Raw genomic sequence first — 24,750 nt, 5'->3', positions numbered from 1 at the left:
CATATATTATAAGCATATATATATATATATATATATATATACACACACACACACACACATACATAATGTATACATATACATATAGAGGGAGAGAGAGAGAGAGAGAAAGCGGGAGAGAGAGAGAGGAAAACAGTACTTTGCTATTAAGAGAAAGGAAGATCAAACATCTTTATGAAGCATCGCCCGCAGTGTAAAAGCGGATATGATCATGTTGATTAATATGACTAAAAGAGTTTGGTTGTGTTTAATATTGAAATGTAATCGGATGATCTAGTTGAGGGCAGACGAGCGGATCTGAGAGGATGTTTTACAACCCATAGCTTCAATAAGAACCGCCCCTTTTTACTATTCTGCTCTGCGATTCGTCGCGCCGCACGTCTGTCAAAACTAGACTCCGCCAGCAGTCAGAGTGTTGGGAACAGGTTAAAGAGCTGGAGGCTCGATTATCTTAATCTTATACTATTGGTAGCAGTTTGCTGCTGGACTCAACACACAAACTGGTAAGGAATAGTATTGCTGCTGCGGGTTTTTGTTCTTTTTACAGCAACCTTTGTCGAACTGCTCTGTAATTCCTGCACAAAGATGTTTAGCTTTCCGGTGCGTGAACGTCAGAACGCGAGCAGGATTAATTTTTACGCGTTAGTTCTGCTGCCTTCATGTTAGCCAACGCTGTCTTCTGACGCTACAGCCCGACATTTAACACTAGCCAGCATTAATTGGCCCTCATTTGCTTTATTAGGCTTTGAACGCACTGTTTATTTCACATGTAGATCGTCTCCGCGCCGCATCGTAATCGCAAAACCCCAGTGGTGTTTTGTTAGCTTAGCAACACGAATGAGCTAATGTTGAGTAGGTTTGGAGTTGGACGATGATTGTTGCGGCTGCTTTAATGAACTGAATATAAAGACAGGATTTGACCAGAGATATGTCGTCTATGTAAACTCAGACTGTATTTAAGAGCTGCGCATATGTTCCTCGGGAAGTGGCAAATGTTCAAATTTCACGTGGTTGCATGTGATTGAGGCTACAGCTCAGTCTTTGCATGTGTGTGTGTGTGTGTGTGTGTGTGTGTGTGCGCGCGCGCGCATGCATTCAGTCATGCTACCATCCTCAACGTGCACATCACACACATGCAAAGTGAAAGGCGTTTAAATACGTCTGTGAGAGGTTGAACTATGCAATTCGATGTCAATTATTTGTTTGCACGACTTTCTTTTTTGGCCTGGGGAAAGTTCATAATCCGTTTTTATTCATGCTCTTTAGGCAGGACGTTATTACCATTTAAAAAAAAATAAAAAAAATTAATATATTTGTCTCAAGATTGGACACCAGTGGGATACTAAATACCTTTACTCAAGTCAACTGTTCAGTTCAAATTGCATTTGCCCATTTGCCCCCTCCTGGTAATTTAATTTGGAACTTTCTTTTGGTCAACAGTTGTATTGAGTACAAAGCGAAGCTGTTCTTCCAGTGTTTGGATCAATTTGGAATTATTAGCTTAAATATTTGGTGAACAAATACCAGGATATAGCAAACACTGTCAATCAAGTTGTCACTGCAGGCAGGCATCTGGAGTACTTTTATTACTAGACACGTATAGACCGAGCCTCGTACTTCACCAGGAACTTTTGGGAAATATCTATAATGAATTAGTTTTGGATGTATGCAATGAAGTGTTTATTTTCCAGATGTTGCAGAGATGCTTCAAATTCAATAATAAAGCAGAATTTAAGACAAAACAACCAACCAAACATCATTAGTGTCACAAAGGAGGACGTGGTGCATTCAGGCACTTTGATATACAGTACATCGATCTACAGCACACGTACATCGCCTCATCCTGTAATTGTGTTTCCAAAGATGAGTTTTATTTTGTATTTCAAAGGCAGTAATCTGTGCCCCCACCCCTCTAAACTGCAGGAAGGGCTCAGTGCAGCGTGGGTACCCAGGGATCCACTGCCTGAGTGTGAGGAGAGCAGAGGCCGAACATCTAGCGCCATGAACGACGCCAAGGGCGGCCTGGTCGTTTTCACTGCCAACTCGCACCCCCCCAGCCGTGAGCTGGGGAAAAGGATTGCAGAGTGAGTGCTGGGGCCACACGTCTGGGACGCACAGGAGCCAAAGCTTGATTAAAAGTCCAAGCTAGAACTCGTCTGGTTTTCCCAATTCTCAGTTTGAGAGGCACCAGAACAGTATTTGAACCCTGCTTTTATTGAAATGGTCATAAATGTGCACGTGGTTTTATTCCTCTTTTTCATCCAAAGAACATTCTACAAACTTATGCCTTAACTTTGAAGTCGAAGCGCATATTTATTTACTTATTTACTCACTGGCTCCTTATGCACAACTCAGGCAGTTAAAATGGATATTAGCGTTTATGTATCCGGCTTATTTTCCAAATATGTAAAGCATCTTTAAACACAACATTATTTTCCACTTTCAATGATTAAAAAAACCCACTATTTTGAATTAGCATTGTGTGTTTGCTCATTATTGTGCTACTTATGCATTAAGGCTGCTCAATGTTTCCTTGAGTTAATGCATCAGCCAGTGAGCGTGTTTGTGCTGCGTATCTCCTCAGGCGGTTAGGGGTGGAGATCGGAAAGGTGCAGGTCGACCAGGAGGCGAACAGAGGTAAGATGACATCGTGTTTATTTCCTACGCGTATGTCAGGACAAACAGGCCATTGATAAGACGTTTGCTGCTGAGTACAAACTGTTTCCAGGCACCCGATATTTAAAGATTTTAAGAGTTAAAAGTCCAGGAACTCCCGCGCCTGCGCTACGTAACAGTGGTCAGAGCCGGGGATGAAGCAACAGGCCAAATCATTTCAGCTGTGAGAGATAACGGCACTCTTGTGGATGCGCTGATGATCATTTACACTAAAGAAATAAGCCAAATGGTATTTGTACTTCCCTGAACATGCAGCACTTATGTCTCCGCACTTCTCTATTACTGTAAGTAACACACCAGTGCTAATTATATCCTACAACTATACACATCCTGAAATTGCTATTTTTTACTTCATTTCCTGTAAGAAAGCCCGCCCCCGGGCCTGTAGAATACTCCACTTTTGTGTTTAAACGGTTTATATATAAGAAGACGGGAGCGTCGCCTCCAGGCTTCTCATCTTTAAGGAATTGCAGCTGCGGCTGTTTATCTTCTGCAGCGTCCATGTGACTTGTCAGGTCTCATGATGACTTTCCAGATGGCTGCCGTTGCTTTATCGGGCATTGCAGACGCAAGCGAGACAAAACAGTCGGCAAATATTGAGCGTAGGCGTGCATACAGCATGGATCCCGGGCGGGATCAGCCTGGCCTGCGGTGACAGACGGCTGGAATTAGAATCAAAAAAGCTCAGCTGCCAGCAGAGCAGGATGATTTAGCTGGAACATCAAATCATTTGAAAAGGTTCATAACCCTAATCGTCAGGTTTCAAGCCGCTGATTGTCCTCTGGAAATTCTTTGGAATATGAACCGGAATGCTGGAATGCTGACTGCAGGCAGCAGGGAGGTGTGTCGGTGTGAGAGAGGAACAAAGGGTTGTGAGAACAACCTAATGAAAGCTCCCAGGCCGGGGTGTGTGTGAGCGGGGTTTCTGCTTTGTCTCTGCCTCTCACATCTTATCTGTTTCCATAGAAACGCGGGTACAGATCCAAGAATCTGTACGAGGCAAGGATGTCTTTGTGATCCAGACGATGTCCAAGTAAGATGGAAGACGCACTTACACACACTTTGTGAGGACTTTCATAAACAGAATACTTTCCCCAGCTTCTTACACACACACACACAGCTGGTACATGTGTCTTTGTGAGGACCCTCATTGATCTAATGCCACTTATCCTCATCATCACAAGCTAACTCTCACTTTACCCCAATTCCAACCTCACAACCAAGTCCTAACTCCTAAACTGCTGGTGTTTGTGAGCACCAGCTTAAATGCCCTCACTTCCAAAAATGTCCTGATTTTGCTATGTAGATGTGCGCTGCGGTCCTCATTAGGTTGGTACAACACACACAGACGTACCACTTCCATGAAGCTAATCGGACTCCTTCATGTTCTTCATCTCTGCCCCCTCCCTCAGAGATGTGAACACCACCATCATGGAGATGCTGATCACGGTGTACGCGTGTAAGACCTCCTGCGCCAAGAGCATCACGGGTGTCCTCCCCTACTTCCCCTACAGCAAGCAGTGTAAGATGAGGAAGAGGGGCTCCATCGTCTCCAAGCTCATCGCCTGCATGATGTGTAAAGCTGGTGAGTGGAGAGCTGCAAGGTCACATGGGCCGGGGGCTTTTTTTTGGACCATGCATGTGACTCCAATCTGCCAAACCGGCGTTTGACAGGTCTCACCCATCTGATCACCATGGACCTCCATCAGAAGGAGATTCAGGGCTTCTTCAATATTCCAGTGGACAATCTAAGGGCGTCGCCGTTCCTGCTGCAGTACATACAGGAGGAGGTAAAATGGCTTTGGCCATCAGCCGTCTCGGCTTTTGTCTCCTCGGTACTCTAAAACTCTGTCCTGGAGTCTTGTCATGTGACAAAGACCAGCACGTCACGCGTGGCTCTTTTGTTGCATAAACACGGGCTGTCTGCTGACATGCTGCGACTTAAATAAGCCCGCTGAGCCTTAGCAGGGTCGAGTGTATGAATGCAGACGTCACCAGCATATGATGTTTCGGGTTAAAGAGTTAAAAGAAAAATGACAGCTCGGACTTCTGAGCCGTCCAACAGTCAGGAACTGATCACGGCTTTTAACTATCAGTTCCTCGGTAGACCACTAGGTGGCAGACTGTTACATAGTGGCCTCATGCGTGATCAGTATTTAATATCAACAAGAACACACGTGCCTGGGCTAAACACATGATTTTATCTGTGTTTTGTCAGCAACATTCAGTCCAATGAGGCTGTGGCTCGGCTGTTTATCTCCAGAGGTTCACCTGAACACATCCCACTGATGGCTTTCTTCTTTGCCCCGTGTCAATATGCAGATCCCCGACTACAGGAACGCTGTGATCGTGGCCAAATCCCCAGCTTCTGCCAAGAGGTGAGGGAGCGTGTGAGCGGCATTCTGCAGCACGCACGCGTGTTATCGCTGACAAACCCGCGCTGAGGTGAAAGGTCAGGATTCCAGCTGTCAGTCAGCTTCTGCCTAAATCGTGTGAGGTCTCAAATCGCAGGCGAAGTTCAGTCGAGAGTGTTGCGCAACACGAATGAGCACTTTATACACCGCAGTGGGAGTCCAGTTGTTTCCTGAGGTGCTCTCTAATGGAACGCTCCTCCCTTCTCTGTGACGTGGCCGTAGGCATCTGTGTCGGCTCGTATTCCGTTAAACGCCACAGACGCCAGAGTCCTTGACGGCGCAGATGGACTTTGAGTCAAAATATTCTATCAGAGCAGCAGAGTTCGATAAGATGAGCGGAAGGAACCTGTGGGAACAGGAGCAGCATTGCTGCGCTGCCTCCAGGGGCGTGGTTTTTTTGGGGTTTTTTTGCATGCTGGTGCCCAGACTGTCAGAACCGGCCTCCGAGGGGTTTCTGAGGGAGCGGGCGGGGCCTGTCCTCGCAGCAACAGCACCATCCATCATCACACACACTCTGAGCTCATGTGACGGATGATTGAAGGGTTCCGCTGCCTTCTACATCCTCCAGCGTGGATGGACCAGGAAGTTACTGGGATGTACCCAGATGAGACCCTCAGCCCCTACACAGTGGACCCTGGGTTCCTTTGGATGCCTCGCCCCCCAACAGACCAGCCTGAATCTGAGGGACCACGTGACACTGCCCAGGAGCCTTATCTCCGTTCCACCACAAGAGGGCGCCTCATGCGAGGGACCGTGTTGAGCTCTCTCTGTTTCCGTGCAGGGCCCAGTCATTCGCCGAGCGCCTGCGTCTGGGCATCGCTGTGATCCACGGCGAGGCTCAGGACGCAGAGTCGGACCAGGTGGACGGCCGTCACTCCCCACCCACCGTCAAGACCACCGGCGCCATCCACCCCAGCATGGAGATACCGCGTGAGCACAGCACACGCTCCAAAACCAAACCCTGTCCATGAGCGCACGCCGCGCTAAAGATTCTTCTGTTTTCAGTGTTGATCCCGAAAGAGAAGCCTCCCATCACCGTGGTTGGAGACGTCGGAGGACGCATCGCCATCATAGTGGTGAGAACGGCTCAATCAAGGAGGCGTCGGGCTAATTATTAGCATAAGCTACCGCATAAGTGAACACATTGTTGTTAATGTCAGTGGTTTGGTAACTTAATTAGGACTTTTTTAGTCCTGACACAAGTGTCTTGGTCTTAGGACGACATCATCGACGACGTGGACAGTTTCGTAGCGGCGGCCGAGACTCTGAAGGAACGAGGAGCCTACAAGATCTTCGTCATGGCGACGCACGGCATCCTGTCCTGCGAGGCCCCGCGATTCATCGAGGAGTCGGCCATCGACGAGGTGGGTCCCCCGCTTCCACGCCGTCTCCCGTTTCTGACGCCCCCCTCACGTCGTTTCTCCCCGCCCAGGTGGTGGTGACCAACACGATCCCCCACGAGATTCAGAAGCTGCAGTGTCCGAAGATCAAAACGGTGGACATCAGCATGATCCTGTCGGAGGCCATCCGCCGCATCCACAACGGCGAGTCCATGTCCTACCTGTTCCGCAACATCGGCGTGGACGACTGAGGCGCCGCTCTCGCGCCGCCTGCCTTTTCACACCTCTAGCAACGCTCCATTTCTGACGCATCACCGAAAAGGTTGTGGAAAACGTGACATCTGAGCCCAAAGCGAGTCTGCGTTTAAAGCGGCAACAATTTCTGTCCCCCAAAACCGAACCAAACGGTTGATTGTTAACACATTTGTAGATGACCTCGTAATATCAGCTGTCCTAATATTGAAGTCAAACACTGAACGCCATTAAACCATTTCCTCCTCCTCCTCCCAGCACCCTGGACATGAAGGCAAGCGTAATATGGCTGAACAACCCGGTCCTGTAGGGCTCACTTCAGGTTTTTGTATCTGCAGCTGCCACATCAACAGACATTCACAACGACCTTTCTTGACTGTCTCCTGCAGTAAAATCTCCTCTACTAACGGTACTGGAATGAGAGTCGGTGCCTTGTACTGCACATAACGCGGCTAATAAAGCTAAACACAGCTTCAGTTCATTAGATTAGCATACTTTAAATATCCACTGCTGTTTTATTTTATTTTTTGGAAAGTGTGAATTTGCCACTGATGTAGTTAGCCGTACAGCCACGCGGTTGCCATAGCATCCAGATGCCAAAGCGGTGTCAAATTGCTCTTAACTCGACTGGAATTGACATAGGAAGAATCTCAGTGGCTTTCTCCGTATCCATGGATCGTGTGCCATCGCTCCACTGCCTCCGGCCCCACATTTCAACGTTGACAGTTCGCACTCTGGTTACAACGTGGATGACTGTTGCGAGTCGTTACTCCTCGACATAGTTTTGAGAGACTAATTAAACACTGTCTACCTGAATAACATTTTTTTTTAAAAGCAAAGTTCCAAAGCTGACGCTCACCTTCGTCATCTCTTGAGGAGCAGAACTTGACTGAAGCAGGTCTTTGTCACTTTAAAAAATGTGTTCCAAGAAAAAGAAATTTGTATTTATTTTCAGCACTTGAGATGAATAAATGTGACCTCAAAGTGTCGCGAGTTGCCTTCTTTTATATAGCGTCCCGTATTATATGCTCACATAGCAACGATGTTAACATGCTAACAGTGTTATCACGTCCGGTGGGACAGATACTGGGGGAATGTTGGAGTCAGTTGTTTTAGAGGGAACTTCATTTGTTTTTTACCCTAAAATAACCTAATTTAAATAGTCAAAAGAAAATGACGGCCCTAATTCCCTTATTTATGCTATTTCCATTGTTTTACAACAGGGGTCGCCTGACCCCGCAATTTCAGCCAGGTCAGGCCAGCCTGCCCCCCCAGGTCTGGACATCCCGTTTTAGAACAATCACAACCCAACAGCCGGAGTCGGATTTATTTGCTCCATTTAAATATCAATGGATTAATTTCCAAAAAGTTCCCGACTTCAAATATTTCAAAATACTGTATCGCTCATATGTGCAGCTTAAATATGCTAAACTGGGGAGCAGAGGATGGTCGGTTGGGTCCTTGTGCACGTTGTCAACAACAAACGCTTGATTTCTGGAAAGAACGGTACACATCTGTCCACAGTCCAGGAAATGAAAGATATCTTGATTATTTAAACTTCTTTATTCCGATTGTTCAATACTGACAGACGGGTACAGGGTCAGACGAACAGGGTGGCACCCATCCGGGCCCGGACCTTTCTGATCTACCTCCATCTGCTCTGGCCGGTGAAGGCTTCACTACTGCTGAGACTGAGAGAAAGTCATCCTGTCACAGTTCCACCCTGAGATACAGGAAGAGGTTGTTGGAGACAATCAAGTGGATGCAGGCGTGCAGGGTGAACGTCTGGGACGCCCAGCAGGAGTCCACACGGTCCCGTAGTCAAGCGTGGAGACATTTCTGGTGCTTCAACATCACTCGACTATCAGTACCGCTAGCGTTTAGATAGGCAAGGCACTAAACCCTCTAACCGTGAGCCACCATTGACGGTGGGGTGAGGAGGGGGACACGTGGGTGGGGGAAGGTAAAAGTAGAAAATGCTGGAGAGAGGCATCACAATCTATACCCAGTTATCAAATGCCGCCATGGTAATCAGTGTAACAATGATGTGTTAGCTACAGCCAGCAACCGTGAATATTTTCAGCTAATTCTGATATCACGACTGTCCACTAGGGGGTGCTTTAGGCAACAGTATCATTCATTTCAGCAGTCTCGTCAAAATACCCGTCCAACGGATTATATACTGCGGTGACAACTGGGATTATGTCTTCTACCAGGCTGGACAGACGGGACTCATGTAAGAGAGGTGGTGAAATGGACAGATGACAAATGTTCCTTCAGAACAGATGAAGTAAGAGCGGTTCGTGACGGATCCAAGGTGACATTCGGTGAACAACGCGGCTGGTTCCGACTGCTGCTCACCTGGCACCGCGTGGAAGCCTTCGGGGAGGAAGAGGAAACTCCCTGTCTGCTCCAAATACTACAAACAAGCTGCAACAAGGCAACCTGGTCGCCTTGCGCAGGCTTTAGCGTGACGCTGATCTATTGACCAAACTGTGTGTGTACAGCTCACATTGGAAGAAACACGTCCAAAAAAAACCCCCTCCAGTTTATGGCTGATTTCCATTCCATAAAAAAGACCCGGTTCCTTTTATTATTAACAGTGTAAAGATACTGCAAAAACAACGACAATCTCACGCCATGAGTCCTGGCGTCCACGCGTCCCCCCCGATCGTCTGTACAGTAGTGTTCCATCACAGTGAGCTGTGACCTGTTAGCCGTCCATACAGAAGGTGGAGAGAAAAAGTTCTTACATTTACTGCGCAATAACACACAGAGGCGCTATTCTGTGTTAAATTAAGAAAATCCAAACATGTTGGTGGTCATTTAGCAACACGACAATCCATAAGTGTATAACATGTTAACATTTATGTAAAAAAAAAAACACAACAAACTTTATATCAATGCAACTACGTGCTTAATATTTGGCGCCATTAAAGCTGCAGCTGACTCAATGCTGTTACCGTGGTAACGTTTGTCTCAACAGCGTTGTTTTAGCTGGCCAGCGGGCGAACGTGACGGCGAATGAATCATTTGTTCAGTAGAAGAGAGAAGGAAAAAGCCTGGCGTCAGCATGAACAAAAAACCGCTGAGTGACTTTGGCCGCGCGGCCGCAGATGTTGCCGGGGGCGACAAAAGCCGCTCGTCCGAACGGCCCGCCTCTCTTCATTCAAAGTGAGTGAGCTCGCCAGCAAGCTGCATCCTGATGAACACACACCTGAAGTCACAACAATGGCAACAATTGAGCAGCGACACACACATTTAGCCTGTTGATGGCCTGACTGAGCACCGGTTTCCTGTCGTGGCGTCAACGGCCGACCTCATCGCCACTGAGCGTTCAAAGCGCACGTCCACAAAAATACAATCTACAAAACAAAAACATCTCCAGTTGTTCTTGGGTACATGAAAAGGGGCTATTAACACTTGATCTGCCCCTCCACCCATGAGATCAGAGTAACGCACATGCACACACACACACACACACTCAGGCAGAGACGCAGGTGTTTCATTCGTGAAGCCTTGTTATCAGGAAGGACAAATACTGACAGAAAGGTCAAAAAAACACATACAAATTAAGATATTTCCTGCATTTTTAGCATTTAAAAAGTCAGTAAGCTAAAAGAAAGAGGCTAACATAATTACCCATGATGCCCTCTGCTACAGGAGCAGGTAGCAAATAAAGGCCATCCAGTTTTAGGCTTTTCTGTTTTTTAATGACGCTTGAAACTTAAATAATAATTAACAAGCACGTTAATGAAACCACTGAAACAAGGCAGCCTGAGGGAATCCACCAGACCAGTCCCATGATGAGGAAAAACTATTTCCAGATGGAATCTTTTAGGATAAAAACAGCTCAAAAAAGGACAGCCAAATGACAAATTCTAAAAAGCTTTGACTGTACACATCCAAGTGCCTGTTTTTTTTTAAAATTTTATGTCAGGAACTTTGCAGAACAGTCTAAAAAAGTAAGTTTAAAAAAATCAAAGCGAGTGTTATGGCCATTATTTGCTTCCATACCGCCTGCTATTATTCTTGACTTTGCACAACAGGGACTTTAACCACAGCTGTTAATCAAAGTCTCCATATAAATCCTTTTTTGAGTATTTACATTAACAATAAAACATTAATTCAATATTAAGTGATGCTTTTTTTTTTAATTTAAGCTAGTGTGTCTACCTAACAAGCTAATCAGATAATTTGCAGAGCAGATCTACGCCTAGGAAACGTGTAAAACAGCCAAAAGCTCAAGAGATCAATGCTTAAAAACAAAATATTCCCACTTCTCTGTGTAGCCTGAGCTCATCAAACCACGCAGAAAGGGCACGAAGGAGCCTCCGAATGCTCGCTGATTCACGCTAACGTGTCCTTTTTAATAGAGAAGACCCTGGGTTAGCTTTTCAGAGATGCACATGTCTGTCAGGAAGAATCTGTAAACACCAGAATTGAAAGGATTCACACCCTGTTGACCATCAGCGATGAAAGGAAAGGGCCGAGAGGCGGCGAGACTTTATGGTTCGGGCGTCACGCTCCCATCAGGCCCTGACTGAAGCCTTTTCTAACACAAGGATGGAGTATGTACACGCAGCACGCCGCAGCCGCCCGCCCGACTCGCCACTCGAGTTCCACAGAAAGAAGCTGCAGATGGAGGTGGGAGGTCTGCCGCCATCAGCCCTCTTCTTCTGCACGTTTTATGACATGAAATTCACAGGGTGGGTTTTCGTCCAGCCCACGAAACACAAATGAGGAAGTTCAACGATGGACGCTCCGGCCCCCACCTGCCGTCTGGAAAGCACTTTGTGACAGACCTCTGATGAGATGACGGTACCGGGGGGGGGGGGGGGTTGGTGGTCGTGTTACCTGCTGGGAAGACACGCCGGGAGCGTCGTGGGGAGTGCAGGGTTCTGGATGGCAGATGGGATGGCTTCTCTCACAGTCTGGTGGAGGGTAACGGCTGAGGGGCTCCGCTTCCTGTCACAGACAGGAAGCAGGAAGTAGCAGCAGTCTACGAAGATTTGGGGCTCTTCAGGGCGTCCACTTTGGTCTCGAGGTCCGTGATCTGCGGCAGAGATAAACACGCGCTTTGAAGGAAGTGGACCGAAGAGGGCCTGGAGCACCAGTGATGACGCAACACCGGCACCTGTGTGCAGGTGAGGAAAGAGGACCGTTTTTACACCTCCAGTCAGGTGCTGAGTGTCTCGTATCCTCCGCTCAGAGCTGTGCCAGTGACCCAGACAGGGATTAGCCGCAGAAGATAAGACAGGAATAGACTCACGGGTCTCCCTTTATTTAAAAAAAGGGAAGTTCCTGTGTGTAGATGTGTAGAATCAACTCAAAGTTCTTATTTTTCACTGCTGTGCAACAGCCAACGTCATATTTCTCATACGCCAATTGTTTTTTTGAACTGATGATCCAATTTCCTGCCGCGGCTGCAAATTCCAGGGTTTCAGGGGATTAAAAAAACTTAAAACGGATCATCTGTATCGACAAGTCTGCCAACGTACGGTGCTGCTCTCGCACGCGACGCTGCTAACGGTACCGCGCTCACGCACGTTTCCTGAGACGGACTGAAATGCTTGCTGGCTTCCTTCCCAGTGGCTGATGGGTAATCTATACATTTTGATGACAGTATTGGAGAGTGTTGCGCTGGAGAGTGTTGCACATTGTTCTAGACCACAACCCACAAACAGGAAGTGTGAGGGCCGTTAACCGATCAGAAGCTGCTGACGTGCAGCGCTGCAGGGGCCAGCAGAACCCTGTCAGTGGGTAACTGGACCTGCTCCACTCTGCTGGAGCAGAACAACGCTCACAAAGACCCTCGCTGACCTTTTCCTGCAGGTTGTCCGTTTCCTCTCTGTGTGTCGCTTCAATCTGCTCCTGCTCTCGGCGCTGAGCCGTCTCCACCTTCAGGTGCTCGATCTCCCTACACACACACACACACACACACACACACACACACACACACACATGTGCGTGTTAAAGTCATAGTCTTGTTTCTGTTTGGAACTTTCTGGGATTCTGCCTTCTCACTTCTGCTGGTATTCCTTCACCAGCCTCTTGGCTTTGATGTATTTCCTCTCCAGAGTTTGGTACTGGGCCTGGGTTTCCTTCAGGTGTTCGTCCACCGCCTGCGAGCCCGGGCATAACGTCACGAAGCCACGTGTCAGTTCAGCGGGTTAATGATGACTGGAGTCCACATTTAGTGCTCTTTCCTCCTCCCGCTCCTCTTCTTACCTTACACAGCGACTGCGCTTCCATCCAGTAGCCTTCCAGTTTCTCCATCCTCTCTTTGCTGTCTCGAATGCTTTGCTCCAGCTGAGCGCGCTCCATCCGCCAACGCAGCTTGTCCTGCTCCGCGTGCGCCAGCTAGAGGTGACGTGGGTGGTGGTGTGGCAGGAGGAGGAGGAGGAGGAAGAGGAAGAGGAGGCAGCGTTAAGTCAGTTTTGGGCCAGAAGCATCCGAGGAAAACAGCGTTTCATAGGAGAAGCCGCGGCCTCACCTTCCTCTTCAGCAGCTGGATCTCCGCCTGGGTCACCGCGTGTTTGATCTGGAGCTTTAAGAAGAGACAAAATCCTTGAGCCCGACCGCCCGCTGAAATGTCTGAAATGATCCGACCCGCACGAACCTCCTTGAACTTGTGCGCCAGTTTCTCGGGGTCCAGCTCTACGGGAGACAGCATGTCCTGGTTCTCCGCCAGGTCAAACACCTCGATGGAGTTGGGGAACACCGGGCTCATCTCTTGCTCTTCATCGGTCGCGTATTCACCCGTCTGCAGGCAAAAACGCCGAAGCTGACTCGTGGGTGCAGTTCACGCAGCAACACCGGCGGCGACAGCATCTCGATGATTAAACTCCAGAAGACGGCGGTGCTGCGGCGCCCGCTCCGAGTGTGCTAGTACCTCCTCATCGTCGTCCATGTACTGCTTGTATCTCTGCTCCATCATCTCCCGCTGCCACCGCTCCTGTTCCAGGGTCTGCTGGATGAGCTGAGCCACCTCGCTCTGCTCCCCAGGCTTCTCCCGACCAATTATGAATCTACAACACACACACACACCATACGCAGTGAATTGGCAGATTAGATCAGTAAAGGCTACAAACCCGAACACACACACACACACACGCGCAAATGGAGGAAAAAACCCGTGTGTGTCAGACCTGACGCTGCCGCTGGTGTTGCGCAGGACCGACGCCGCGAAGCTCTGAGTCACGCCGACGAGGCTTGTTCCGTCGACCTCCACGATCAGATCGTTGACCTGGATCCTGCGTCCAAGAAAGAAAGACAGCGTGTCGCTCCATCATGCCGCTTTTGGCGCTCAAATAAATGGAAGCGATCAAAGACGGGGCGTGAGACGCGAGGCAGGAGGCGGCACCTTCCATCCCTCTGCGCTGCTCCACCCTCAGTGACGGTCTTAACAAAGATCCCCAGTTTCTCCAGACCCATGTCGGCTCCAGCTCCCATCCCGATTATACTGATACCAAGACCATCACTGTCTGGAAAACACAGAGAACACCCTGTTAGATCTGCCCCCACAGACTATAAACAGCTCGGGTTTTTTAGGAAGTTAATAATTGTTATTTCTAATAATCAAAATCTATGACGTAATCATGTGTTTACATACTCGCGGCTCTAGAGTTCCATTCCGCCCCATCTAGAATGACGTCCAGCTAATGAGGCTAATCCACGCCTAAGATTAAGCCCATTAGGGGATAAAGGAGATGCTAGCAGACAGCGGAGGTCCGTGAATAGCACCCTCCCAGTTATTGAATGAGTGAGTGGAGTTACGTAACAAGCGTGACCGCGCGGCGCTCGGTCGCTAACATGGAGTGTGTGAGGGCGCAGGAGTGTATGGATACCTTTCTCCAGCTCCACGGGAAAGAGGTCCAGCTTCTCCACCCTTTTCTCCAGCTCGTACTCAGCGGAGGCCGCCATGGGGTCGATGTCATCGTTGCGGCGGTCGTAGTCCTCATTGGAGTAGGTGGCGAAGACCTAGAAACGGGGGGGTCCAAGGGCACACGGCTGGTTGTCACAGAACTACTTTTGCATTAAAAAAAACTTTCCAAAGGTGGAACGCACATTTGTTACGATCAAGAATTACGGAAACCCAGAGCCTGACCCCCAAACACCGCCTTCAGAGCTGCATACTGACCTCCGACCCCGCTCACCCACTCAACCTGACTCCACCCGCAGCACAATTTACTTAATATAATGTATTTCTGTATGTATTCTCTATGAGCTATGCCTCTCCTCTCCTCTCCTCTCCTCTCCTCTCCTCTCCTCTCCTCTCCTCTCCTCTCCTCTCTCTTTACCCAGCCCCCCATCAGCAGGAGGGTCCCCCTACATGAGCCTGGTCCTACTCAAGGTTTCTTCCTGTTAAAGGGGAGTTTTTCCTTGCCACTGTTGCTTGTTTGGAGTTTGGCCCTGGGATTCTGGAAAGTGCCTTGAAACAATTTTGATTGTAAAAGATGCTATATAAATAAAGAATGATAGATTGAAACATGCAACAATGGCAAAGACAAACTCCCTTTTAACAGGAAGAAACCGTCAACAGGACCAGGCTCATATAGAGGAGGGCGAGAGAGGCAGACGAGGGGGGAGAGAGGGACAGGAAGAGGAAAACAGAGACAGACGGAATACACGCTGGAGACGTTGACCTGACGCCAAGCACATCAGTCATATATAATTATTATTATTATTATTTACAGCAGGAAAACAGGCGGGCCAATGTTGAAAGTGTACATTTGTCATGTTTCTTTTGAATGGATCAATCACAGTGCTTTGATATCCACAACCATACGCACCTACTGTTAAAAGAACAAAAGCTGAATGAAATGAGTCCCTTTATCATCGTGTATGTGGCGCTACGTCTCAGTGTGCGTTTCTTTTACCATTGACATTTAGTCGTTGATTCAGTAGAACTGTGACATCCCTACATTTTTCATTCCCTTTTTCTACTGTCCATCACCACCCCAAACTGTGTGAGCCCAGCAGCCCGGGCTTCGTTTCCATGGCGCCCACAAGCTTGTGCCCAGTGCGAGTTTGGCACTGGCTCTTAGCTGCTCTGTCTGGCAGATATGCTAATTTTTAGCACAACATACAGAGTGAGACAGCCTGAGGCATCATAATTAGGAGGCACTTGATACAGTCTTCTCTCTCTCTCTCTCAGTGCCACACACACACACACACACACACACACACACACACACACACGCGCGCTCTGAGGAGTTTGTGATTGTTTCTGTTTCCTGTAGTCACATTTCCTTCCTGTTGGGTAACTTTTAAGCTTCGCTCTTCATGTCATCAATCCAATTTGTCCTCAGGAATCATGACGACAACCAGAGAGGCTAACTAATGGAGCCTGGGGGATACTCATGCTTAAGGGGGTGTCAGAGCTGGTTAGCGGTCTGACCTTGGTGAATCGGGGCTGACGTTCTTTCAGGATTTCCTGAAGTTTCACGGATCTGCATCAGAGATGAATATAATCCCAAACTGCTCCGAGCTTTTTCTATACAATCCCCAGGCCTCTTCATTGTGCTCAGTGTTAATGAGCCCACTCAGGGGGTCCGCGGCATCCATGAACTCTACTTTTAACTTCACCTTTGCAGCTGACAGAAACCCAACACACCCAGTGTCTTTTCCTCCAGACAAAGCTCCATTTTATGATCCTTATCAATCAGCTTTCCTACCTTTGTGTGTGTGTGTGTGTGTGTGTACACACGAGCATTTTCAAGGAAAACAAACACACCCTGCTACATTCCAATAGCTCAGCAAAGACAAATCCAGTAGTCAAACAAGCTAGCTATGAGAGCAGGTTGTAGAAACACCAAACACATTCAGAACTTTGGAAAACAGTTCCAACAACACAGTAATGCTACTTTGTAACTTTTCCATGGTCTAGTGGGCGATGAAAACTTGAACATGAGGAGTGCTAGAGCAGGTTTGTACACTCCTGGCTGAGTGAATTGCCACCCTACATGTCCAGGCAGCCAGCTCACAGCCAAAAAACACCTCCCTAAATATGAAAAAAACTCAAAGAGAGCGAATTACACCACTTCCACAGAACAGGGAACGTTGTTGTCATGTGACTGAACAGGGCGTCACCAGTTTGTGGGGCAGCGCCGTCACCTTTGCAATTGACACCACAGTGGTGTTCCCGGTCTGGGCTACTGACTGGCGGAACATACGATGTCTTGACGGTGGCGTGTCGTGACACGTTTGTGCACAGCTGCCTTTCACAGACGCCAGCAGAGCGCTGCTCTAGGGCTGTGCAGCAGCGCAGCACTCTGCGGTAGAGGAAAGAGGCTCCTATCTTTGATCGAGTTCCGATAGCTGCAGCACTACAGGACAGCTCTAATCGGCAGGAAATCGCAGTTGTTTATGTTTATCATCCATCTGAGGCGAATGCAACATGTTGCGTTTTCTTTTTCTAACGCAATCTACTGAAGTTTCCATTGTTATATGAATAAAATGACACTAAAGTTTACAGGAAATGGATAATTTAGCAACAAAAAAGACGGGTCATTTGTGTCACTGCTGGATCTGGACTCAAAACGAGACTCAGATTGGCTGGATGGGCCATAGAACCTGACAATAACTCACTGTGATCGGGGCGGTGCTGAAGCGTATCTTGCGATTGGCTGGTGGTGGCTCCTCTTCCTCTGGGAGGCCCGGGATCTCACAGCAGCTGGTTTCTGGCTGGTAAACCTCCTCATCTTCCTCATCCTCCTCATCGTCTAACTGGCTGTCCCCTGAATCCTCCCCAACCCCGCTGTATGCACTAATATCTATAAGATCACCCTCTGAGTAATCATCCTTTCTTGAGCCGTCCTCCTCCTCCTCCTCCTCCTCTCTTCTATCAGAGTCTGCTCCTTTCTCCTCTGAAGAAGGTGAAGAACTTGAAGGTTCCTTTACACCATTTTCCAGAGAAGCGTGGACCTCGGCCTGCACCAGCCTGGCTTGGGCATCAGATGCTTGGCAGCCATCCACTCTGTCAGTCTGTTCCTGCCCTGTACTCAAGCTCTTGGCCTCACTTCCTGTTGGCTGGACTGACCCTTCTGGTTTGACCTTGGCCGAGGAGGCGAAGGGCGTCGAGGAGTTGGAAGGCTGTTCCACAGACACCTCCAGACTGGTTTTTTCCTTGTTGTCGGCCACAGACGTGGGGAACGAATCGGCCGTTTCTGGGAGCTTTGCTGCCTGATTCCCCATGAGCTGCTGGTGGTCTTCCTCATCCGGAGATGACACTTCCTACATGATGGAAACATGAGGAAAGATGAGGTCATCCGCACTTTTCTTAGAGCGCCTTTCATAATATCGAGGGGAAATTTAATTTACCTTTCTCCCGCTTTCTTCCGCTCTGGCAGGAGGCTTTGGTTTGGGTGGAAGGGTGGGGGCAGAGCGACGCTGAGGGACGCAGACGCCGCTCTGAGGGACGCAGACGCCGCTCTGAGGTTTGCTCTTCTCAAAAACAGCACTGAGCTGACTGACCGTGGGGCTGACGGCCTCTGCAGGTCCCACTGCATCTGCTGCCCCACAAACAGGGCCAGGCACGCACACGTCTGTTGGGGCCTCATCGAGCCGGTCCAAAGCCTCGGTCGAGCCATTGAAGCGAGCCACCACGTCCAGACGGCTGTCCTGGAAACCCGATGCTCGCTCCTTCTTCAGCAAGATCCGATTGGTGGCGGCTTGTTTCTCCTGGAGCAGACAGCGTGGAAGGTCTTGAATTGGAATCAAACACATGTGTCGGCGTAACAGTAACCTCCTGACCTGTAGGGTGCGCTGTTCAAAGATCCTTCTGGTCTCCTGGAGCTTAGAAAAGCCCACACCCTCCCCGCCGGGCTTCGTGTCGAAGCGGTTGACCCTCTCGGAGACTGTGGCTCCGAGTTTGAGGAGCGCGCTGTGGTCCACGTTCTCGTTGAGGCTGGACGCTCTGGGCAGGGAGAGCTTCACCACCTGATCGTTGCCTGAGGGAGGAAGGTGAGGTGGAGAGTTTCACAAAAACAAAAGCCTACTTCACCCTCTAACACACGTCACCACACCTATGACTTTTGCTCCGTCCTCTTCGTCGCCGGGAGACTGCATCTGCATGAACATGTTCTTGATCCGGTGAACATTTGAGCCGTACTTCCGGCCCCTCCCCGTCGGCCGGGGCAGAGGAGCAGGTTTGGAGGCGGGGTCGGGGCCTCCGTTGGCTGCATTGTTGAGATGATCGGTGGCCTTCTTGAGGGCAGCCAGGCCCGCCTGGTACGCGTTGCGGTGTGGCGAGGGGCTCCGGAGGTTAGAGTTGCCGCTTCCCCCGCTGCTTCCGCCTGAGGTCGCGTTGCCCCCAGCGTCCGAAGAAGGGTCGCTTCTCATCATATTTGGCAAGTCAGATGCCCGCTGGTGGCAGGAACGAGGATGGCGCCATCCTGAAGCTGTTTGACATTCACCTCCTGCAACACACGCAGGGTCAAAAGGTCAACAGTCAGTTATGAAAGAAGCCCAACAAGATTAGAAAAAGGTGAAAAAGGAACAAGCTGGATCTGGATTGGTCAGCAATTTAATAACAACAATAATGGTTAGCATCCATAGCGCTTGGTCTGTGGCAGTGATGCTAACAATACTCTTCTGAGTTCAACTGCATGATGTGGTGATTAATGGCTGAATCCCACTATAAGTTTACATGGCAAATTTGCTGCCTTTGTTTCTATAGCCAAGATCCATCTTAAATAACAGCTGCTTCCTCTTACGCATGGGTCACCACAACAGGCAAAGTAAGGATAACATGGCCTCTTTGCCAAAATAGACAGAAAAACGGAGGAAAGGACAACAGCAGGTCAATGGCTCTTCTCTCATGTGTCGTGCACAAGGTTCCGAGGCTTAAGAATAATGTCTAGAACAAGCGGAAGCTGATTCATCGAAGTTTCACCTTCGCTTCACTTCTTCTTTCTGGAGCCAGCTGTCAGCGCCAGTTCCAACCGGGGACTTTTGGTTGAGTTTGAACATCATCCAGACATGCTTAAAGAATCACTGATCATCAGAGGGGCCCTTATAGCTACTGTTCTGAGGAACAGGCAAAAATTAAAACCTGTGAAGACAGATGACTGATAATATTCTTGCCAGGTTTGTTTTGGCCACTCCTCACGTGTGATTCCATAACACCCACATCACAGCACTGCGGGGGACATCAAAATGATCCAGTTAAATGCTAAATGTGATGCGCTGTGGCCTCACGTGCCCCATGTTGTTATGCTGCTACGCGAGCTCATGAATAGAGAAGGCAGATGGCGTCCCCTGATACGAAACAGTTAGCTCTGGTTCACAATGTCATTTATTCTTAGACCAAATTTCAGCAGGCAGAAAACTGAATTATGTATATAACAACTAGACATTGTTTTATTTAGAATGCCGTTCAAGCCTAAACCCTGCAATCGTGTGCTGAAAGTGACAGCGCTAACAGCTGAGCCTTTATGCTAACAGTTAGGCCACCACAAATCCCTCGGGAAATTCACAGTAGATACAGTCTGTGGTATATTTAATGTCTCCTTGTTTTAATCAAACATGTTAAAAACATAACATTATGATAGTTCTCCAGTTTTTGACTGCATACATCTTTTTATCGGCATGGCAACAAAACTGTATTGAAGCAGCCGGTTCTTAAACTAAATGTACTCCCATTTTTTTAATGTAATTTTGAGTAATTATGATGATAATCCTAGATTACAGCAATAAATTCACTGTTCAACTTTTTCCAAAAGTTAAAGTTCCTTTAAGCACCTCTGGCTCACACAGGAGTCATAGTTTATTTACGCTTAAAAGAATAAAACTCGCCCTAATATGTACAATTTATGTAACAAATTTCAGAGCTTCCTTCCTCTTTTCAGGCTCTGTATGAGTCTGTTCATCACAAGCTTAAAAACCAAACAAAATAAAATGTTTAGTTCCCGAGAGAATCCTCTCATCAGCTGTGGACCGAGCCAAAGACATATCTTCAGTTTGTTAAACAGCCTCGGTGGGATTTGTGTGAAAATTCACAGCGGAGGTGCGATCGGTCGTCCTAACTGACTGATTGTCACAGTAATAAAGCGAATCCTTCACTTGATTCTTCTCAGCCCAAAAGAACTGAATCATTCGTAGCCTTCACGTCAAAATCTGTTGAAATCCTTTCCCACCACCGCAGTCATCACTTCCTGATGGTGTGGTTAATTGGCTTCAATCATCAAGTCATAAACTTGAACTTAAACTTGAAAATAAACTTTGCTTCCAAAGTACTGTTACTAAGAAGGAAAATAACAGTGCATCTTGACGCCATAATGCAGAATTTTGTCATTTTGCTCAACTCTTGAAAGCTTTGATTTAGCTCAAGATCCCAAGCTCATTAAAAGGTGAGTTAAACAATTATGTGAACTGGTTGTAAAAACTGTCTTTGCAATAGCAAACAGTTAGTCTGGCCCTCAGGCATATTGATATTATTGCTAAACAGATTTCCAGGATTGGGCAATAAAACGGTCTTAAAAACATATAAGGATCAAAAACGCACATCCGAAACACACACGCGCACACACACACACACACAAACACAACTGCCAAGAGAAGCCTGAACGCTAGAGCATCTGCGGGCAACAACAGGGAAGGATTAGCTAGCTGATGAAACTGTTGAAGGTAACGTTAGCCTGCCTCAGCGTCCACACTGGTCTAACTCACAGGAGCGGTGCAGAGCAGGAGCTTGTCTGCTGTTAACACGGTTAGCGTTAGCTTGGCCATGCGGTCACAACAATAATCAGTTACTCGTCCATTTAAAACATCTTGCTGCTATTCTACAGCATCTATCATTATCCGTACCTATAACAACGACACGTGTCGCTAGGCCGTAAGTACCTTTTGAAAACTAAAGGGGCCTTTTACTCCGGTATTATTCTGAGCAGTGTTAAAGGGCTGACGTGTGCAGAAACAGCTAATAGTGCCAATAGAGAACAGATCTGCGCGAGAGCTGCATAAACTCCCCTGTCGTAGCAGTTGCATCCCTTTCTGTGGCAACACGAACAACCTGGATGCTGACTGAGCCGAATCAAACAAGGCCTCCTCCGCTGAACACAAATGACACACAGGCAGCCGTGGCGGACACACACACACACACACACAATGTCTTGTGGCGCTGTATTATCAAATATTAAACACTGATGTGCTGATCTTGTGGACCGGAGAGAGTGAATCGGACGTGACGCACTGTGACCGCCGCTGTGCTTCTGTTTATGTGACTCTGTTGTCGGGGCACATAATTCTAGGGGCAGTTTCATCTGCTGGTTGAAATAAATGTGACAGTTGGAATGAGCAGCAGCCTGGATTTCGCTGTACCCTGCCTTTCCAAGAACAACATCTGTCTCCTACTGCAGCAGAATCTTGCTGGTTTGTTCCCATCATTCACTGCACTGCTCCATGCTTGTGCTCTATAAAAACAGGGATACTGGGAAGGGATCAAAACACAGTACTTAACACCAACTGCGTGAAAGAGAGACAGATTTTTCCAGTGACTAAAGACATCAACCAGCATTGATTCGCCTGCTGTTCCAGCCACCGCGTGTCCATCATGATTCATCCAGCCAGATTCCCATGCATTTTTTTCCCACCACTGAGAGATATAAAAAAAAAACAATCCCAAAGTCAAGCCAATAAAATCTACAACACACGAAGAGCACAGCAGCAGCCGACGTTCTAAAATACACGGATGCAAATGACTGTTGTGTGAATTTTCCCCCAGGAGATAGAGAAGGCTAATCTGCGTCCTTCTACACTATCGATGGGAGGTCCTCGCACAGTCAGGCCGCCCCTCCCATCGCTAAATACAGGCTGCAGCACAAAAACAGCAGCCTGTGTTTCTCTAAATGACATGTGTAAAGGGTTTTAGTGGCTGGAAGAGCAAAAAAAAAACCCCAAAAAACCAGTGAGTTCAAGTCAGCATGCGCACATCTCTGCCTGTTATCACAATTTCTCACAAATATGCATCTAAAATGGTTTCCAGGCGCACGATTGTGTGTCATTTTATTGCGATAGCTTAATTGGAATTGCTTGATCTGTAAAAAGGACAGACAATATATTCAGCGGTCAGACTAAATGCTAACATTAGAAAGTGTTATTACAAAGCCAGTGCTTCATAGCACTTTTATTGATTTCTGCATGGTGCTTGCAAAAATGAGTCATGACGCGCTGCAGAGTGCAGGCACAGATAGCAGCACAGATAGCAGCTGGGAGGATTTAATGGTGGCCAGCAGAAGACAACAAGCGCGAGAGAACCGGCAAAGTTGGAAACTCCGTCTCTTAAGCCTCCCTTCAATTTAAACCAATTAATTGAATCATCCCACGGTCTTAAACGTGTCCTCCTAACATTTTCTATTAAGCGCCATATATCAGCTTTAAAACTGACTCAGCTCTCAGAGAGCACATGCAAACTCCTGCGACCGACATGTACGTGGTCTTTTCCTGGCACATCAAGAATAAGATCTGTCCAGACAACAAATGAAGGCTGATGTGCTGGACTGCAGATACATCGTTGATGTTGCTGCGAGTCCAGCCTGAAGTGAACAGCATCTCTGTATCTGTGTGCGTCACAGCGTTCAACAGAGGACACATTATGGCAACTACAATGACTCCATCTATTCACACCACAGGGCCTGCATCTGGAGAGAGAGGGGGGCCTGGGAGCCTCTGTCACACACTCACACGCACGCACACACGCACTCCTGCTGTCGCTTTGTTGCCATGATGGACATACACTGGCTCTGACATCTATCCAAACAAATGTCCGCGTTACTCCAGCGTCGTTCTAAGAGCAAAAACGAGTGTTACACGAGATCAACACAACACACTTTTTTTTTTCCGCCGACGTGAACGCATCACGCATATTATTAATAATCCGGCTATTATTAGGGGTCGTCTCTTTTATCTCACTGTCAGAATACACCTTGGCGTGCCACACTGTTGATTGTGCCGCCGCTTTAACCTCGTCATTTTAATTTACACGCCGGGGGAACTTATTATGAGGCGTATTTAAAAAAAGAGACACATTGTTTCCAGTGTGTGCGGAATAGCGGTGCTTCGGCGCTCCGGATGTGCCGCTTTCCCCGGCTATTCTAATCACTTCGTCCAAACCCGACCACGAACCCACGAACACTGTCGCTGAGGTGATTATTTCAGTCACTGCTCTAACATTTCCAAGCGGTTTCCAAGCTGGAGGCGTGTTGGACGGATGGTGACCGTCAGGCCCTGCCGCTACCAGAGCGTCGGGGCGCTGCGGTGCTTCCTTCCTGCACCTTCTCCTCCCTCACGAACCAAACAGCAAATGGTTTAAGAGCCGCCGGGAGCCGCACTCTTGAGCCTTAATCGTACCTTATGTTCCAGTGTGCCGGAGACATCCAGGTGCCCCTTAGGAGCCGTGACGGAGAGGGTCCATTGTCCTGCGCCGGCGGCGGCGGCTGCTGCTGCTGCTGATCCCTCCTGCGAGCAAGCAGACCGACAGCCCGTCCGCCTGCCTCCTCTCCTCTCCGCCCCTCCCTCTTTCTCCTCCTCCACCTCCCCCTCTCCTCCCATCACATCAGCTTTCTCCCCCGTTTTCTCCATCCCGTTTCAGAGACTCGCCGTCTCGTCTCCCTCCGTCACAGGTTCACACTGAGGGGGATTCAGTAGCATCACTTTAGCGTGAGGGACGAACGTGTTGCTTTTTAGAAAATGGGCAAAAATGACGCTTAGCAACACAAATTACACAAGTGTAATACTGTACAGTATATGTGTGATTAGAGCTCTGGAACTGCTACATGTGATTAAAGTTACTAAAGAGCTTTTTTCAAATGAGCTCCTTCACTTTTGGATACAGGTGATGCCACAATTATGGAAGGTCACTTCCGGTCACATGACCGCCACAATAGGACGTTTAGTATGTACGTCATTTAGGGATTTGTTGGGTTGAGGCTAAACAGAAAGCTAGATAATCTCGTGGAGGGCATTCTAAGTGTCCTTGTCACCGCGGGGCCTTATCGTTCCATGGACACGAATGCTCACCAAATGTTTTAATGCAGTTAATTAATGGCCAGTTCGCGCTTTCAAGAAGA

General features: G+C 48.1%; 2 protein-coding genes across 2 annotated transcripts; one reads left to right on the top strand and one right to left on the bottom strand.

Moving 5' to 3' along the window:
- The first annotated feature begins 350 nt into the window (after positions 1 to 350).
- On the top strand, positions 351 to 7,667 carry LOC101075445 (phosphoribosyl pyrophosphate synthase-associated protein 2). The gene is made up of 11 exons (XM_003964269.3): positions 351 to 500; positions 1,921 to 2,081; positions 2,582 to 2,634; positions 3,640 to 3,706; positions 4,086 to 4,258; positions 4,348 to 4,463; positions 4,996 to 5,051; positions 5,869 to 6,017; positions 6,093 to 6,163; positions 6,305 to 6,451; positions 6,520 to 7,667. The coding sequence occupies exons 2-11, from the start codon at positions 1,999 to 2,001 to the stop codon at positions 6,676 to 6,678; spliced, it is 1,074 nt and encodes a 357-aa protein (XP_003964318.1). The 5' UTR covers positions 351 to 500; positions 1,921 to 1,998; the 3' UTR covers positions 6,679 to 7,667.
- A 556-nt stretch (positions 7,668 to 8,223) lies between these two features.
- LOC101067768 (neurabin-2-like) lies at positions 8,224 to 24,188 on the bottom strand. Its single transcript, XM_011603590.2, has 15 exons — positions 24,032 to 24,188; positions 18,709 to 19,101; positions 18,437 to 18,633; positions 18,005 to 18,364; positions 17,273 to 17,917; positions 14,530 to 14,662; positions 14,046 to 14,166; positions 13,831 to 13,935; positions 13,575 to 13,710; positions 13,302 to 13,445; positions 13,176 to 13,229; positions 12,911 to 13,042; positions 12,707 to 12,804; positions 12,503 to 12,599; positions 8,224 to 11,735 (listed from the first exon to the last, which is right to left on the bottom strand). Exons 2-15 carry the CDS (start codon positions 19,025 to 19,027, stop codon positions 11,682 to 11,684), a joined length of 2,595 nt encoding a protein of 864 aa, XP_011601892.2. The 5' UTR covers positions 19,028 to 19,101; positions 24,032 to 24,188; the 3' UTR covers positions 8,224 to 11,681.
- Between the last annotated feature and the right edge of the window lie 562 nt (positions 24,189 to 24,750).

The sequence above is a fragment of the Takifugu rubripes genome, chromosome 5, assembly GCF_901000725.2.
Source record: "Takifugu rubripes chromosome 5, fTakRub1.2, whole genome shotgun sequence".
NCBI lineage: Eukaryota > Metazoa > Chordata > Actinopteri > Tetraodontiformes > Tetraodontidae > Takifugu > Takifugu rubripes.
Note: the sequence above shows the minus strand (reverse complement) of the source record. Positions and strands in the feature narration are given on the sequence as shown.

Excerpts from the sequence above, each read along its gene's own strand:
- LOC101075445 (XM_003964269.3), top strand. The coding sequence starts at position 1,999 with ATGAACGACGCCAAGGGCGGCCTGGTCGTTTTCACTGCCAACTCGCAC. Across the intron at positions 5,052-5,868 it reads TCCCCAGCTTCTGCCAAGAG|GGCCCAGTCATTCGCCGAGC; the intron begins GTGAGGGAGCGT and ends GTTTCCGTGCAG. Across the intron at positions 6,452-6,519 it reads AGGAGTCGGCCATCGACGAG|GTGGTGGTGACCAACACGAT; the intron begins GTGGGTCCCCCG and ends CTCCCCGCCCAG.
- LOC101067768 (XM_011603590.2), bottom strand. The coding sequence starts at position 19,027 with ATGATGAGAAGCGACCCTTCTTCGGACGCTGGGGGCAACGCGACCTCA. Across the intron at positions 17,918-18,004 it reads CGGAAGAAAGCGGGAGAAAG|GAAGTGTCATCTCCGGATGA; the intron begins GTAAATTAAATT and ends TCCATCATGTAG. Across the intron at positions 13,711-13,830 it reads AACACCAGCGGCAGCGTCAG|ATTCATAATTGGTCGGGAGA; the intron begins GTCTGACACACA and ends TGTGTGTTGTAG.